This window comes from Perca flavescens, chromosome 5 (assembly GCF_004354835.1).
Source record: "Perca flavescens isolate YP-PL-M2 chromosome 5, PFLA_1.0, whole genome shotgun sequence".
NCBI classification, from domain to species: domain Eukaryota; kingdom Metazoa; phylum Chordata; class Actinopteri; order Perciformes; family Percidae; genus Perca; species Perca flavescens.
In genome coordinates this window covers 11,006,849-11,025,194 of record NC_041335.1, presented here as the reverse complement: position 1 = coordinate 11,025,194, position 18,346 = coordinate 11,006,849, and the positions used below count along the sequence as shown (strand labels likewise).

General features: G+C 43.3%; 1 protein-coding gene across 7 annotated transcripts in view; it reads right to left on the bottom strand.

The window, feature by feature from the left end:
- Positions 1-18,346, bottom strand: part of cabin1 (calcineurin binding protein 1) — a 42,267-nt gene that overhangs the window by 8,732 nt on the left and 15,189 nt on the right. For 2 of the 7 annotated variants that reach the window (XM_028578541.1, XM_028578542.1), the window contains exons 26-36: positions 17,428-17,588; positions 17,116-17,327; positions 15,226-15,291; positions 14,382-14,561; positions 13,796-14,190; positions 12,441-12,554; positions 9,943-10,056; positions 6,419-6,582; positions 6,223-6,319; positions 5,411-6,094; positions 1,102-1,176 (exon numbers count right to left, since the gene is read on the bottom strand). In XM_028578541.1, coding sequence (XP_028434342.1) covers positions 1,102-1,176; positions 5,411-6,094; positions 6,223-6,319; positions 6,419-6,582; positions 9,943-10,056; positions 12,441-12,554; positions 13,796-14,190; positions 14,382-14,561; positions 15,226-15,291; positions 17,116-17,327; positions 17,428-17,588 — 2,262 coding nt within the window. The remainder of the gene's footprint in view (positions 1-1,101; positions 1,177-5,410; positions 6,095-6,222; positions 6,320-6,418; positions 6,583-9,942; positions 10,057-12,440; positions 12,555-13,795; positions 14,191-14,381; positions 14,562-15,225; positions 15,292-17,115; positions 17,328-17,427; positions 17,589-18,346) is intronic. The other 5 variants (XM_028578544.1, XM_028578547.1, XM_028578545.1 and 2 more) reach the window with 4 other exon arrangements.

Genomic DNA, 18,346 nt, shown 5'->3' with positions numbered 1-18,346 from the left:
ATTCATGCAGAAAATAAGATGATGCGATCAGTGAACTAGGAAAACAGAGATTTATCTGCTCACAGCTACTTCTCATGAGCCTGAGGTTTGGGGAACATCACCGTGACAACAGGATGTGGGCAGAGATACCCTTGTTGACTGTGTGGGCAGGAGGAGGGATATGAGGAAGGGGAAGTCACCGAGCAGCTTATAATTCAATGAAGAATATGAGTACTGAAGACAAAGCTGAGCTAATAGTTGGTTTAGCACCAGCTGAACCAATTAGAGTTACTACAATTAGACACACAGTTATGTATTTAGATCATTCTGTCACTTTGTCTTGTAAATCATATGCACGTTGCCTGTGCAGATAAGCAACATGCATTCCGATGCTCAGTTGAAACCAATGTCGAGTTTAACTACGGAGTGAGGCTGAAGGGACATTCACGCCACGCTTTGGCCTATATTTAACACTGGCAGGCTGAAGCCTGAAGTTATTCATATTTAGCACATCTTACTACAGATGCTGCATGCTAATTTGACAAAACATCTATTCTTAAACTTGCTATTATAAGCTAAACAGCAGACAAGTAAAATTAGCATTCATCCTACTTGGATTGGCAAATGGGTGGGGTGTGCAACATCAAGACAACTCTGATAGATATTTTTAGCTTGGCTGGTAAAGCATAAGTTTGCCATGCTGGAGACCAGACTTTAATTAATCTCGAGTAATGTCAGTGAGGTGCCATGACGGTCGCAGCTTTCCCCGACATTATCTGCTTGGTTAAACCTTTACCTGCTGCAATCTAAAACAGGGTTGTGGATATTTTCTTTGGCTATTCATTTAAAAAGGCTATGTAAAACAGTGACACTGAAATACTGCTGCTGCATTATGAACTTGTCTCGAGTAAAGCCTTAAATCTTAGAAGCTTTACCATGTAAGACCGATTCCATTACACGAGGGGGAAAAAGTATTTGGCATCAACTTGGATGAAACAGAGATAGATAGAATGTACATTTAGCTCTCTATATAAATGTAAACTGTAGTATGAGCTACGACGCCTAAGGCCGACAAGGTAGTAGAAGGATGTCAGATGAGCATGCAGAGTTGAAGTGTTTTACCTGTCTTTGGGCAGAAGTGGCCAACTGTATCTGGCAGAACTTCACAGCTTGGTCCAGGGCTACATCCTCATCAACCTGAGACAGCAGAACAAGGACATTAGAGCAGAGCAACACATACTTCATATGCTCGTGGTTATAATCCACAGTGTCAAATCTTTTCACACATTTTTTTTTTATCTTTAGTAAAACCTCCTGATGCAACACTGCCGCAGTGAGTGTGTATACTGCAAATTCATCATACATTTCTGAGGTGACCTCTGTACACGCCATGTTAATTACTCACCATTTCTCCACACTAAAAGCCAAACCGACAACATATTCTTCTGATTCTGTATCAAAGCAAGTAGGATGTCTCCTGCCTCTGATCATAGCACCAGCAAAAAAAGGGCTCACATGAAGGTTAGGGCTGTAGCGATACACTAATCTCACGATACGATACACAGCTCACGATACAATATATATCACGATATTCAGCCAACGATACGATACGATTTGAAAAAACATGGAAACTCCCTAATGATAACTAGCTCTTTAACTAGAAAAAGATCTCAGACTAGGAGGCAGTTCACTGAGGAGTGATGGTTAAAGTCTGTGGAAGTCTATGGAAAAATTATTGTAGTATGCAGCATCCTGATTGGTGGAAAATGCTTGCAGAAAGAAAGGCTGTTGTCAGGTAAACACGTCACGGTCAAAGAGGCTGAAGCGAAAAGTTGACGTGGAAAAGCCAAAAGCCCAGCTTTAATGATTAATGACTGATAAGCAGGCTATGCACTCGTCATGTATGCCTCATTTGCAATGAAACGATGATGTTGCAAAATAATACAACCAGAATCATCACTCGAACATAACGATCGCGTCATTCATGTGCATATTAAGTAGCTCCAGATTGTGCGCTCTAGCGGAGGGTTTGGTTTGTTCAGCCAGCAGTGAGGTTTACAAGAATTTGTCAAAATGTCGGCAACCTAAGATAAACAGTTAGACTACAAACCGACAGCTTTTGTTTTAGCTTGTTAGTAAAAATTCGCTATTTGCAGAGTAGAGCTGCGTTTGCGTAAAACAGCGCGGTGGACTGAGCAGAGAGAGCAGATTGAAATATGGCTTTCTACATGTTTATGCCAGTCTACACAGGTGAGTGCATTGATAAGTATTGACTTTCTACTCACGAAGGTTTAATTGTAGCCTATTTACAGGAAAGAGACCAGCGTGAGTTCATCTGCCCCAGCGGCCGTTGGTAACTCTGTATCGTTCCCAGTCAGGTGCTGCGTGTTTTAACCTTTAACGCGCACACGCATCTCGGCTCAGCTGTGTGTGTGTTTTAACGCACACACATCTCGGCTCAGCCATGTGCGTGGAGCTCGGTCATCGCTGTACAGAATCCCGGCATGTGAATAGAGATGTAACTACAGGGGGCTGGGTTTTTGCTCTAAATGCTTGAAATGATAAATAACAGAACACAGTTTTTCCTCTTTACATTTTGTGAATTCATGATTATTCTGGGGGCCAGACTAAAAGCTTTGGCGGCGGGCCGCCAGTTGACGTTGGCTGCTCTACAGCGACACTAGCGGCTGGCTGACCAAATCGCTCTTCCTGCAATGCGCACGGGGGTAAACACGGGGGAATTGAATGGGACTTATGTATCGATACTCGCGGCATAAAAATCGATACTTTCTTGGGGAATAAAATATCGATTTATATCGCAGAATTGATAAAATTGCTCAGCCTTAATGAAGGTCCTGTACAGCGAGTTGATGTGTGGAAGTTAGCGAGCTTAGCTACTGCCCAACATGGTACACGCAGCAGTAATCTTGTTCACACAGCTATTATGTTCCCTCCAGCAGCCTGTTGGATGCAGCCGTTCGGGGACTCCCCCCAAAGGGAGGAATTTTACAGTAGCCTCATTCTAGTTTTTTAAATGATGCCAATAAGTAAATGGACTGAGTCAATGTTCAGTGCATCACAAAGGACAGCCCTCTGCATTCAATTCATGTCTAACTCACTGCAAACCTTCCTTGCCAAACCACATATAGTTTATGGGGCTCACGCTACTGGGTGAGCTAGAGGTCGCCCCAGGACGTACGGTTTTGTGTCTAGAACACACGATTTAGGAACTCTTTTCAAATTTACCACCTTAAGAGCGAGCTGAAAGAAAGAAAAATATCTGACCGGAATATGGAGAACTATTAACAAAAACAGAAATAAGGATTAAAAAAAAAAAGATGCAAGATATAGATCTAAACTATAACCGCATGCAGCTGTGCAATGCAGCCGACCACAAAACCACAAAGCGTCTGCAGTTTGTGCAAGTAGGTGCACAAACAGAAGATGCTTCTGGAAAATGTCCAGGGCAGGCATATTAATTGCACAACAATTTGATGACAGGAAACATGTCATGCCTGGTTATAGCTACTCTCTGGCTGTGTCTGAGAAATTATTCTCTTTGCTGTCTGTTAAAGAGCAATGGAAAAACATCCTAGCTGTAACCCAAGCACACACAAAAAAAAAAAAAGCTACTGAAGCTGGCCCTTCTCATCAGATTTCTTCTTTCCCCTCTTCAGCTGTCCCTCGCCTACTGTGCTGTACTCCAGCTACAGCTCTCCCGCATCACACAGCAAATGACATGGCAACTTCTGTACGGCCAGCATCGATCTTCAGCTCAATATGGCTACATAAGCTGATGTGGGCTGTTGTTCTGCAACTACATCATCAATGCCACAGAAAGCACTGTGTGAAGTTGGACTCATTTTCAACAACTGAGGAACATTTTTTCTTCGAGATATATGAGGAAACTTCTCGCTTCTACATAACATAACGATTTATGAATTTCACGTTGTATACGGCCAGTCAGAAGTTACTATAAAGATATAACAATAATACATTTTGCCTAATAGTCCTAAAATTTAGCAATCATTTCACAGAGAGATTTTGTCTCTGGGATAGCACAATGCCACTACACATGTTTACTTTTTGACAAGTTTGATTGGAAATAATAAATAAATCAACAATGACTGATCCACAGCAGCTGCCCACCTACTTGTGACATCATGATGTAAAAAATAAATAAATCCCAATTCATCTTAAAAATCCCCACTGGGGCTACTTTTGGAGTCAGCAGCCTGTTTTAGGAGTAACAGCAGAAGAAACTGAGGTTGACTTTGGGTTACTGAAAGTAAAAACAAAACCACACTATGAGCCATTTCATGGCAGTGTTTGAAAGAGGGAAAGTCCCTCTTCTACAGTGGCTGTTGTGTTACTAATTCAGTTAGAAGGGGGGTTCCACAAGCAAAATTTATTGTAGAGGGCTCATTTCAAGCATGCATGACTTCGCAAAAGGCGGCAACGGCACTGCGGCGCTCTGGAACCCATCGTTTCCAATGTGCTTCTGCACACGTGACGCAAGAGGGTTCAAATACACAGTGGCACAAACCGTGTCACAGCCACACTACCGCACACCATGCATGTTGCACACACAGCGGCAGCGTGCGGTGGAGAGAGAGGGAAACAGAGAGAGAGAGGCGCGATTGCTGATGAGTATGAAGTTAGCAATAACATTATAGCGTGTGAACGCAGCACTGCAGTGTGTGTACAGTTTATTTGTTGGTGAAAAAAAGAAATGCTACAACTCCTCAAGACCCAAGCCAAGATCCCGTGTCTTGCTTGCTACCTGCTGGTTTAAGTGAAAGGGGTTTGCCGGCACGGAACTGGCGACAACTTCAGCACAGGCTCACTAACTGAACGTGGGCTGATCTTTAAAAAGGTCCAGTGTGTAACGTGCTTAGTTGTTCATTATCAAAATCTGTGTTGCGCGTTCACAAACTTGTCCTTTTTCATGAAAATTTACCACCACCATCAATTCCAAGTATTCCTTTTGGCTTGTAATTTTACATCTGCATTCGCATGAACTGGGGTAGACGCATCTTGAAATACGTTAGCCGGTAAGGGACATATACGACATACTGGATATTGAAAAGAGCAAGAGACCGGCGTCATCAGAAAAAAGCGTGAAGGCTACCGTAGCTGTAATACGTACTTTGAACTGCGTGGTGCGAGAGAGTTGATTGCGATATATGATCTCAACGCTAGATGGGAGAAATTCCTACACATTGGACCTTTAAGGTGGACAACCTGCTCCTCCAAGTTTTGCTTTAGTGACCTCTCGCTCGCTGCAACCGACAACCACCAAGCTTTATGCAAATAAATTGTGCGATGACATAATTAAATAATCATCCAGTGCTCTAAAAACCAAGGGAAAACCCTGATAATGCCACCTGCGCATGCACAACAAAACAAAGATATCCGTGTACATCTTTACCTGTTTTATGAGCATATAAGTCTCTGACATGATCTTCTCAATGCGTGCCAGGTCATACGTCATGACTTTCTGGCCTTGCTGCCACACCCTATAGGCATCAAGCAGTAACGTTTTACCAGACTCCACATCTTCAAGAAGCTTCCTTTTCCTGTTTGGCCTACGTGGTAAGCCCTGATCAGTCCCACTGGCTGCCACGGTGACCTTTGGTGCCAAGGCTTGGAGCTGCTGCTGCCTGGAGCTGATACTTAGCTCCTCTAGGGACAGCTCTGGTGTCCGGCTGCTGTCAGTCACTTTCTGCTGGGGCTCCGCTGCACTCAGGGAGGTCTCAGCCTCCGCCTGGTTGCCCTGAGAATCTGTGGTAATAGAGGGCCTCATCCAGCGGCTAGTGTCCAGCTCCATGGGTTCCTCCAACCCTGCTTTGTGCCCCTCACTGCCAGCAGTCTCCACCTTGCCAGGATAGATCTCCTGAACTTTACTCCCTTTATCCATGGATGGTGGTGGTGTGACGACTTGTGCCTGAGAGGCTTCCCTGGGCCCGGAGTCTGTGACACAGGCTCCCTCTGCGAGTCCAGGCTTCTTAGGCAGTGCATGTTTGCTGTCCTCTGAACTGGGCCTGTTGGATGTGTCCGTTGTGGTCATCTCCCCCATGGAGGGCCCAGGCGCTTTGTGAAGCTGCTCAGACACCTGAAAGAGAACAAAACCTGTCAAAACCTGAAGTGGGGGCATGCCAGATGTCTAAAATGCTGAGCGGCTCCCAGCTCTTAGTGAGTGTGTGTGTGCGTGTGTGTGTGTAGGGATTTGTGCTTTCTTACCCCAGTGAGACTGTTCAGATTGTCCTCCAGGACTTTTACAGTTAGGAAAAATGCTCTCTTGGCCAAAACCTGGCGATCAACATCCCGTAAATACTTCCTTCATGGAAGAGAAAAGGAGCAAGAGGAGAGATGTCATCGAACAAATACATAACAGAATAAAACAGAAACCTGCATGACATTCAACGTGGGTCCTTACTTTCCCTGGTCAGGGGTTCTCTGCAACATGAAAGAGACTTTCAACAGAGTATCGTGATCCTTAAGCTGAGACAGCACCTCCAGTAAGAGGACAATGGATCGGTTCATATGAGATGCAAAACTTCCGGGGCGATCAATCTCATCTACTGGAATACGCCAGATGCCCTGAAGAAGGGAGGAGAAAAAAAAAAGAAAAGAAAAGCAGAATCTGAATTAAGTTTGACTGTGCTACGATCAATAAACAAAACTATTATGTTCTCGACAAACTGCTAGTTAAATGTGGCAGTTGGTGTGGCCTCGGCTTTTAGTTGAGCAGGAACTTGATGTCAAAATATGGTTCAGTTACACATATTCAAAGTATCTAGGAGGAGTTGCCTTCATGCAACTACTTTCCCATTTGAATGGACAACAGGCCAACAGGTTAATTTGTGAAATTCTGCATTTATGAACGCTCTATGCTGCTACTCCAGGTTTCTAAAGGCCTACGGAGTGTATGACACACGGAAACAATCAACAGGGACACATTAAAAAAAAGTGCCAGGAAAGTAGAGGAGAAAGAAGAGTAAGTAATGAGAGGTAAAAACATGGCATTCAATCAAGAAAGCTCTAATGAGGGGATTGGAAAGCTGCAGGAGAGGTGACTTTTTCTCTGGGCGCACATGATAGGCAGCCTCATTAGTGCTCAGCTCTGTCCATGCAATGCAACAGACCAGCAGCCTGGCTGCCAACAAACAGTCCTCCTTCACAGAAAGCGTGATGAGGTGCTTTTTTGGATGGACGAGTCCACCTTTTTCTGTGAGCACATGTCCTCTCAGCAGGTGGAGCGTGCGAGGTTCTGCTCTCTGAAGCTACTGATGCGAGTGCAGATGGTGGCCTAGGCTGTGTACAGTCATACAGCACATGGCGCAGAGTACAGCTTCTGGCCTCAGAAAATGTGTGTGAGACAAAACAAAGATGACCATATCAGATTGGAACAAAACAAATGATGGCTCTATCGGCTGCTAAAGGCACTGGGGAGAGTGGTGCTCTTTCTCACAGACAGCTCCAGACTGTCAGATGACATTTTCAAAGCCACCGGAGAGGAACAAAGCCGGAAAGAGAGGCAAAATAAACCTATCAAAACAAATCACATTCCTGAGGACGGACTTATAGCCTGCTCAGGGACAAAGTGTCTGGCCATATAAAGTGTCTGGCCATATAAAGCTGAGAAACTCAAGTCTCCTGTGTTTACACACAAGACTCTTTCATGAATCCTAAATCAAGGATGCATTTTCTCATTTTCAGTTCACGAAGGCAACTAAATCTTTTTTTTTTTTTTTTTTTTTTTTTTTTTTTTAACTACACACAGGCATCTGTTCTGTTTTTTTTGTTTATATATATATATATATATATATATATATATATATATATATATATATATATATATATATATATATAAAAATATATATATATAAAAAAACAACTCTAATAGAGGAGAGTAGTTAAAGAACCATCCAACCACGGCAAACCTGTTTAGGGAAAGCAGAGCCATGGCTTTACACAGATTATGCTGTAGCACAACAGCTAAAGCACATTTGTAAGACTTTAACTGCAATGATTTTAACTGCAATGATTTTAAGTATCCCCCCCTCTTGTTTTTGTGAGAGAAAATATGACCAATGCTTGATATCTTGATATCTAGAGCAGCTACAGCTTTGGCAGATGTAGCCAATACATCACACAAACATCTGACCGATTAAGATGCATAACAAACATGGACAAGGGATAATTACATGACCAGAGAATCCTTTTGTACAAATGGAATCTGATCTTTCTTCAGATCATTTTTGGTTCCAAAATGGTTTATCTGTTTGGTTGAGGATGAACTATTAGAAACATCACATTAAGTAATCCTACTTTGTCACTTATTTATGTATTGAAAACAGCAACACAAAGCAATACTTATGCAGCATGAAGGTAAAAAAAAAAAAAAAGGATGACCAACAGGGACAAGGTACTGATAGTCCCTCTACTTCCTTGTGTAAAAGCCTGAGCCAAAACAGAATGCTGGCTGCCTGCTGAACAACATCTGGAGGAAAATCCTCAACCTGTTGTCTTATCAACTTTATCTACTCATGTCTTGACATGCCATCAGTGACAGGAAAGGTACATGACCAAAATATGACCCATGGTAAAACTTACTAGGTGCAGGGAAGTTGCACAATCTCAGTGTTAATGTCTCTTGTAGCAACTAGTGCAGCTTACTGTAACAACAATATCACTATTTCAAACCTAAACTACAACTTTAGATTGAAGATATTTTAAGAATCGAAGATGGCTGGTTACCTGCTAAGGCTACCAGCACTTGGCGGGTGGGTGGTGTGATTTTACATCATACTCCATTCTTCTCCTCATTGTTTAATCTTACATGCAGCCATCTGAACAATTAGGACCTTCAGGAGGACTTACTTAAAAGGCATTTCCTTCTGCAGTTCTGTACCATTCGACAAGAGTACCACGGATTTAAAAAGACCACACTAAGTATACCACAAACTCTCAGAAAATGAAACGGCAACTCGGTTCACACAAAAATGAAACACAAACTTGCGCTGGATTTTGTAGAAGTCAGAGAGAAAGATAGAAAGCGACTCACCATCACCAAAGAAAGCTACTCCACAGCGCCTGTGTTAGTATTCTTTTGGACAGTTTCCTGCTGGCGGTGGCAGCCCCAGCAGCCCTGGCAGCGCCTCCACCCTGAAAGAGGCTCCCGCTCAGAGAGCAAGGGGTGGGCTGCATTTGGGTGCTAGGGCAGCGAGAGCTGCTGGAGAGAAGGAGAGGGACGCACAGCTGCACACGGCAGAGCAGGAACAGAAGAAGAGGAGAATGGCAGCTGCCTTGGCAGGAGGAGAAACAACGCTGGAGTCAGGGCCCATAAGCTCAGTATGTCACTGACAGACAGGCAGACTCATTCCTCTCCTGCTTTCAAACCCTGCCATCTCAAAACAACAACAACACCCACGCACTCTATCTCCGCCCTCCCCTGACCCCAGCCTGCTGGAGTTCTCTCTCCCCCCCCTTCCCTTCCTTTCTCTCGCACTACACACAGCGTACAGCCAATCCTCGTAGGCCTTTGCCAGCCAATCGGAAGCAAGCCGAGAAACTCCCGCCCACTACACACCCACACAAACAGAGGAGTTAGAGAGAGAGAGTAATGAGGAAACAGAAAGAGTGCAACAGAGAGAGGAGATGAGTAGAGCGAATAAGAGCCAGGGGGAGGGGTAGAGCGTGATCACCCTGAAGACGGAGCAACAGGAAAAGAACAAGATAACATAAACTGGCTGAAAAATGAACTCCGTGCTACCACATCAGTGCAGTGGGAGGCATCAAGAGGATGGCACATCAAAAGTGAAAAGAACCAAAAAAACGGGTAACAGGTTTGTATGAGTAAAGCCCCCATTAACCACAGAAACACTCAAGAACAGTGCTGTCTGAACAGATAAGATTGTGTTGTGTACACACAGTATTTCCTCAGCCAACAGCCCTTACCTTCTTCCTTTCCTGTCTTTCAACTCTGGTCGTGTTTCTCCAGCTGGCCACCATAAACATACTAAGCAAACACACCTTGTTTTTCCTGCTTCCTGTTGTGAGTGAGGGAAAAAGCTGCTGAAAAAAAAGTCAAGCTCAAGTAAACACAGAGCAGGAGAAGGCAATGGGAAACACACCGACAGCCAGATTTAACCCTCCAACATGCAAATCAAAATATCAACTTCTACAAAATGTATTCATTGGGCCAATACTCCTCCCCTAAAAAAAGAATAACAAGGTTCTCCTGAGCGGAGCTCCACCTACAGCACATTGCACAGCTGAACACACAAATGTTTGAGTCATACATCAAAAACGTAGCAAGCAATCCCCAGAAGACTATCCTACGCTAGTATAACAAGACCTTTAAAAAGTTGACATTCATGAATGCTCTTTATAGTATCGCATGTTTTCCGAAAATTTACAAGACCAGGATGGATCTATTTTCTGAAATGCAGCCAAAAGGACATCCATTTTCTCTGGAGCTTGGTAGAGAGTGAACGTGTGAGTGGGTGGAAAAATATGTAAGCAAGTGTGTGTGTGTGTGTGTGTGTGTGTGTGTGTGTGTGTGTGTGTGTGTGTAGTGTCTTGCCGGAGGGGAGGAGGGAGGAGGAAACACCCTGCCAGAGTGAACACACAGGGACTCCTCACGATCATTTGACAGTAGTCCTAAGCAGCCAGAGGGCCTGGCACTACGTCAGCATTATAACCTATATCATTAGGTTATGATTCTTAACATGCAAACTGGTTCATAAACATACATGCTATCATTTAAATTGTCAAACAGCCATTAAGTGGCAAAGCATACAAAGAGTCCAAATGTCCTTGTATCACAAATGTGATACAATACAAATGTATCAATGTATCACAATAGGGTGCAACATGAATTCATATTACAATATGAATTATTTGTCCGTGAGACTCAGTGACTTAATTCAATAACAACTACATTATTAGTTTATCATTGGATTAAAAGTGAGCGGGCCCTCCTAGAGAGCAAACAGCTGACAACCACACCAATAATTAATGCAACACAACCTCATCTGGATCATTTTCTAAACAGCAATATGTGGGTTACATTTTGCAGGCCCCAGTTGGTGTAGCCCAGCCAAAGCAAGAAGGAAAAGTAGGGCATCATGGCCTACATTAGGGAACTCAGTATTCACCAACGGGCTTATTGAGGTGCCTACTCAGCTGAGAGTCAAGTCTCCTTGACATTAAAAAAGATGCCATATGTGGGATATGTGATCAACACTCTTTGTCTATTTGTGGCAGCTCTCATGCTGGTCATTACTCAAACACATAATATATCTATCAAACACTGGCGCTGAGTGATTCGTCAGGCTGAAACGCAGCGGTTAGCTGAGATTGACATGCCTAAAGGGTCTGGTTTAATATCAACTTCTACCTGGCAAAACGTGTGTGCTGAACAATGCCTTGCTATTCATTTACAATGGAAAAAAAAAAAAACCTCATCCGCTGTCGCTCTCGTGAAAATGATGTTTCCGCAACTTTTTGTTAATTTAATAACTGCCCAGAACTCAGATTCAATAAAAAAACAGGCATGTTTGATTAATATTTAGAAAGATTTGTATTGTCCTGAGAGAGAGAGAGAGAGAGAGAGAGAGAGAGAGAGAGAGAGAGAGAGAGAGAGAGAGAGAGAGAGAGAGAGAGAGAGAGAGAGAGAGAGAGAGAGAGAGAGATTCGTTTGGAGGGAACAGTAAAGCTCCAACAGTTGGTATGCCACAGTGGCAGGTTTACCTCCAGAAGGGGCTCTGTGAGAACCCAGTGGGAGCCAGAGCACTGCAGAGCTCTCCTCCAGCTCAGACCTGGCCCACATCACTTCTACAGTCTGTTACCAGAAGCTGTTTGGAGTCATCATTTGACTCTACAGCCTACACAATCAACTAAGTCCTAAATAATGTGCGACACCAAAACATGCCAAGTGACTTATATGTTATGTTGAAATGATGTGACATTCTGCTTGTAATATCTGCTCTGTAACAAAAGTGAGCTTTTAGGCATCAACAGATCACACAGGAAACAAATCAAAAAGAACGCCACGTTTGCACACATTGAAAAGATATAATATCTGCTTCAAGTGAAACTGACATGCAGAACAGATGATAGATTCTGACGGTAATCTCTTCCACTGGAACCCAGCAGAGGCCTTGTAATTCTTAGGGGCAGAACACTCAATTTCCCACTGTGTGACTCCATTTATAGCAGCGCATGTTTCTAGTTATTCCATATTTAGGGCTGATTTTTGTGCATCCAATTGAATTATGTGAATAATATGTGTGAAAAGGGTAAACCTAGCTGTGGTACGCCAATCATTCGTTCACAGCACACAGCTCATTAGTCACAAACGTGAGGACAACGAGATCTTAACTACTTTTGGTGTTGCTATTATGGATTAATAAATCCATGAAAAAACATGCAGGCTTGGTGAAATGACTTACATTGAACAGGTTTGTCTTGTTTCTTTCACAGAAAAGTCCTTGTGCTGGCATGTGCTTCAGCTGTTGCCATGGGACACTGCTTCCTAGCAACACATCTCGGGCCCACTGTAGGTTCTGTGGCGGGAAATAAAAAAATAAACTGAAGAAAAAAAAAAAAACTTGAACGTACACTTTTATATACACCCACAACAGATTTCCAATTGAGAAACCCAAGGGGATAGCCCTCCTCCATCAGAGTAGATTGACAGAATTGATGAACAGATGTATACTGTAATTAATATATTCAATACATTCAGAAAAAAGGAGAAAATTATGCTCATTTGCAATCAGAAAAAATGCAGACCTCTTTTCACAGCCAGATGAGTCACAAATCAGTGTCAACACCGGTGCCTTGCCCTGTTTGAAAAGATGGCAAGCTAACGCCACTTCATGTTATCCTTTATAAATTCCAGCAGGCTATATCACAAAATGACAGGCTCCCTCTCCTTCCATCTTTGGAATGAGGATAAAGCTGGCCTGTCAATGTGAGTGGGAACAAAAGGTGCAACATCATATCAGCTGACTGTGTCATCAAGTCACTGGCAGGGTGCATTTGCTTTCATCCACTTCTGCTGATAACTCCACTGGTGGCAACAACTGAGGGAAACATTACCACCTGTGGAAGACTCTTTCAAAAGTTATTCTACATTTAATGGAGCCTCAAGGAAATTATCCTTATTGAACTTATTAATTTTAGTAGTTATTAATAATATAAATTTAAAAAGTAAGCTGTCTTTTAGGGAGATACTACCACTGGGAGTCATAAAACCCATAATGCTGCAGATATAGTACTCTGAGGTCAAATGAGCATATTACAAAACATAAAATATTTAAGAGCTTGGACCTTTCCAGTCCCCATTTACGCTTATTGAAGGCTGAATTAAAAAAAGGTCCGACAAATGGAGTGCCGAACGAAGGATGCCACCAATGAAAAGTTTAACGCAACCTCACTGTGCCAAACTGGCTGAGAGAGCACTGAGCTACCGCCCACGTACACCTCTGCCCACAGAGCCTTAAAGCTAACACAGGCTGTTTCAGCTTCTCGTGTATTTCTGCAGAGCTCACAGACCCACAAGAAAAACCAAAAGCAAATAGCCATCACAGCTCGGATATATTTGGCAACGAAATAATTAATGCAAAAGGTCTGTGACTTTTGAGCAAATTGTGGGAATTCTTAGCAAACCTCATCTTCTGTAAATGTCACCATTAATGAGGTATACGGATTATAGGTGTACGGCTTTGGTTTAATGGATGACTTGGCCTTGGAAATGCGATGAGAATGGACTAGTGACATCAATTGACAGGGGTGGACTGACCTGGTGGGTCTTGCTGTTGGTGTAGAAGAAGGCCAATCGGTAGAGACTCTTGTAGTGCTGAGGGAAGCGGCTGAGGCAGAGGAAGAGAGCACGGACGCACATTTCTACCAGCATTCGTCTCTGGTCACCACGCTCGGTGGGCAGGGCCTTGGGCACCTCGATCACCTCAGCGGGGGGCTCTGGCTTCCTCTTTCCCTCACTGGCGGGGGTTTGAGGAGCAGCCTGTTGAGAGTGGGCTGCCTTTGGAGGGGTGGCTGAGACAGGCAGAGGATGAGGACAAGGGTCCCCCGAGAGCTTGGGGGCTGAAGCCTCAGGGAGGGTCACCACCACAGCTTCTACTACTTCCTGGATAACCTTTTCTTCCGCCTGGATGCCGGAATGTTCTGCATGTGACACTTGAGTAGAATAGATTGGAAATCAAAGAGTTTGGGACTTGAATTGTTTTGCTTAATGTGGAGCCTGAAAACAGGTTTTTGTGCACATTCACGTTTTATACGTTTGTATGTATTGTTATATAATTTAATTACATTCAGCTAAAACAATGAAATGTAGCCAGAAAACATCAGTCATTTCAGTCCGAGTGTACCTGTGTCCTCAGATGCGAACTGTCCGTCCTTCACGGGGGTTGTACTTTCTGACGACGACGAACTGGCTTTCCCGGAAGCAGGTTTGTGGCTGCTGTCTTGTGAGCTGGTGGGATCTGTGAAGGCATCCTGGGTGGAGTTGGAGTCAGAGAGCATCACCACCTCACTGTCCTGACTGCGCTCTGCCAAAACAAAAAACATCATGGGTCATGCCGCCAGTTGCACGGACCCAGATGAAGACAAATTACTTTAGCCGTAGGGCACCTCATGGATGAATACACATAAAAATAGGTTTTGTTTCTGTCTGAAAAGTGGGGTTTACATACTTCTGGTTATAATTAAGATGACTGTATTGTATGAATTACAACCAATTATCTAAAACGTGTAGTGGCATACTTTAACAGCATGCTGTGTAGGTTGGCAACTTGTTTTTAAAAGCCAAACATTCCCTGTTATAATTTTTTTTGGGGGGGGGGGGCACAAATCCTTATTAGTGCATCCCTAATGACACATTGTTATAAAGGAGAGATGTTTTTTTGTGTGGTCCAGAACAATAATGCCAGCATTCCTCTTAATTGCCATGTTGTGCAGCCTCAGCAAAATAAGTCCTTGGCAGGGAACTGTAATTAACAGAATCAGAAGAGCAATACGCTTTTGCTATTTAAGTGAATAATGCACACAGGGGACCTTTCAAAAGATTCACAGTCACGAGTTAGGAGCAAAGTTACTATGGTACTGTAAGTTTTGTGTAAACTGTGTATTCGGTACTTCCCCCGAAAGAATGCACTTCATTTTGGATTAAAAACATAGTCTCTTAAAGAGTTTGGTGGGTTTGAAGAGCAGTACCATTCAGGGAAGCCAGCCACATTGGAGACCTGGGCAGGCAGTAAGCATGGTCAAACTCTGGTGAGGCTGTTGAAGATATGGGGAGCTGGTTTTAAAATATAATCAAGAAAAGCTGAATTTATATTTAAAAGAAATCTGCCATTTTCCCTCAGAAATCAATCATTTACTCTTTAGACTGAATACAGATTAAATGCCACTCCCCTTGAACATGTAGAACCAGATTCAGACACAAATATCTTTTGAATCTCAGTATTTCTGAAGATCAATATTTCCCTTTCTAAACTTAAAATATCAGGCCTGTGATATGATCAATGGATAAAATGCAGAGCTGCCTCTTCAGCAAAGCATTTAAGACAATAACTCCCCCAAGTACTGTTATTTTGCCCAATGACTGATCTCCTATTTTACTGTCAATAGAGCAGCAAATGGCAAAAAAAATTATCCAGAAAGAATAATTCTAAGGTGTAGAATATGAACAGGGCATCACAAAAGGAGCATTTTCCCAGATAATTATTAGATAAAAGCTTGTCTGAATTGGGCCCTACACTCTTAAAGCAGGACGCAAGCCAGAAAAAAATTGGACACCTTCAAGCAAATATGTGCATGGTGGGGTATTTTCTGACTTTAGTCTCAGAGTTGATTGCCAACAATAGGCCAGTCACATTCTTCATGACTTGACATTTTCACATTAATTGGACATAATTGGAAATGATATCCAATTAGTGGAAAGTAGCAAACGCATGATTCACGAGATTTTGAAATATCTAAGGAGAGTTTGACTGTCTCTCAAATGAAGCCCACACCAAAGTCAAATAAAATGTGACCACATGACACACCAGACAATTTAGTGAAGTGTGATAAAGGACTGACTTTCTGTCCAGTCGTGAAGACATTCACCCCATTAGAACTACATGCATATAAATGGCAAAGCAGGTGGTAAAAGCAAGCAGGCAAAGAGGTAGCAGGCAGGTAGGTAGGTAGGAAGGAATCTGGAAAGGGTGACAAAACTGGCAACATGGGCAATATGGCTGCGTTATTTGCACATTCAAGCTAAACATGACACATGGGGTGGGTGAACAGATGTCACTGTTTGTCATATGGAAAGAATGGCCAGGAATGCATGAATTTAAACTTAAACATTCTGAACCTTTTTAGAGATGTTGCTGATGCCATTTCTATAAATGTGTGTATGATGTGTGCTTATGTGTGGCTGGCTTGTTGGTGTGTCTGTTATTTATTCTGCTGTACTCAAGGGTCACTTGCAAAAGAGATCTTAATCCCAATAAATTATCGGATTATATAAATAAAGATTATGTAATCAGTTGTTACCAAGACGTGGTTATTATTATCAGCAAAGCATTCTGGATCAGCACCTGGGACAATGCAAACCACTCTGTTTGACCAACACACAGTGAAGCAAGTTTTAGGCTTAGGAAAAAAGGGAGTTACAACAAAGCAACAATTGTTACACATTAGGAGAGGCAAGATGATTGGTAAGGTAATAATAGGACCAACAATAAATCAGTGAAAAGAAATGATTATTCACACACACACACACACACACACACACACACACACACACACACACACACACACACACACACACACACACACACACACACACACACACACACACACACACACACACACTATATTTGTTTCAACGCTGCTGCTTTGTCAGGCATAGCAAATTAGTCAAATAATCAGTAGCCATATTGCCCATTTCACCACATCCAAATCACCCAGTGCATGGGAATCATTGTAACTGAAACCAAAGCCAATAAGCATGGTGATTAGCAATCTGAGCACTCCCCAGTGGACTTCCTGTCCCAGTGCAGAAAGGGCAAAAGAGCCCAACCCCAGAGACATTGTCTAGGACTGGGACTGTACCATCAGCCTGCTGCTCCTCATGCCGCTGTTGCTGCCACTGCTGCCGTCGGAGTGTTTTGCGTTTGGCGTAATCATGGTCAAATGGCGTGGCCACGTAAGGAGGGGATGTCAGACCTGGGGTGGCAGCTGATGGATGGGAGGAGCTGAGGACGTTCCCTATGCAAACTGACGAGTAATTAAAGTCTCCATCCATCATGGAGGTGGGTTTCTCTCTGCGATGAATCAAGAACAACATTGAGAATGAAATTTAGCCATGACATTGAATGCTTTTTTTTCCGTATTTCCTGCTGGGTTATTATTTCTGTATCTTACTTTTCAAGGGACCTAGGCATGCTTGGCATACTCTTCTCTTCCCCCCTGGCAAACGGCCCAATAGCGGCCTCAACCAGCAATTTGAACAAGACCTCGTGTTCCAGATCAGGCACGTCGCCCTCTAATAGTTTTAGGGTGGTGGCACTGAGACGGAAATGCAACTAGAAGAAAGAAGATGGAAAAAGATGTTTATTGGTCCACACAGGTATGTGTAGGGTTGGGTACTGAAACCCGGTTCCACTATGGAACCGGTTCCTACGCAAACTGTAGTATTCGCACCAGATTAGAACGCAAATTTCGGTTCCGACTGAAAAATTTTCCCTCGGTCGCTCCGGACAGCGGCAGACTCTTTTTTTTCCCCCTTTCTCCCTTTTCTGCCGAGTGGCGCACGTGCCCGCTCAGGGTGTGAAGCGCGTGTCCGCGCTATTCTGCGACATGCACTCTACAATCCCTGCTGATAGACGGCTTTTTATACGCCCCCGAAACGGACGTAAAAATATCACACTTTCTCTGTAGTCTACCGTTAGCTAGCTAGGGTAAATGTAGGCTACATTTAAAATGCCATATTTTCCCTCTGGGCTCACCAAAACGGAGGTAAAAGCATATTAACCATTCACTGACTGCACGTGATCGCTAGTAAACATATTACACTTGCTCTGCTAGTCTATCGTTCAGGACAAGAGCCTGTAGCCTGGTGGTGGGGGGGGGGGCAGAACAGCCTCCCCAAATTGTTTGCCCTTTCAAACTCCTACCTGGGTGTGTACAGACCTCTTGGACACCATCTGAGAGAGTTTTCTCCTGTGCAGGACATGCCATAAGTCAGGAGAGGTGTAGTATCTTGCCAGAGAAGGCAAATATGGTCATTTTTCTGCAAAAGAACTGCTAAAGTTTGAAGCTGGTTGGCATACCAACTCAACAT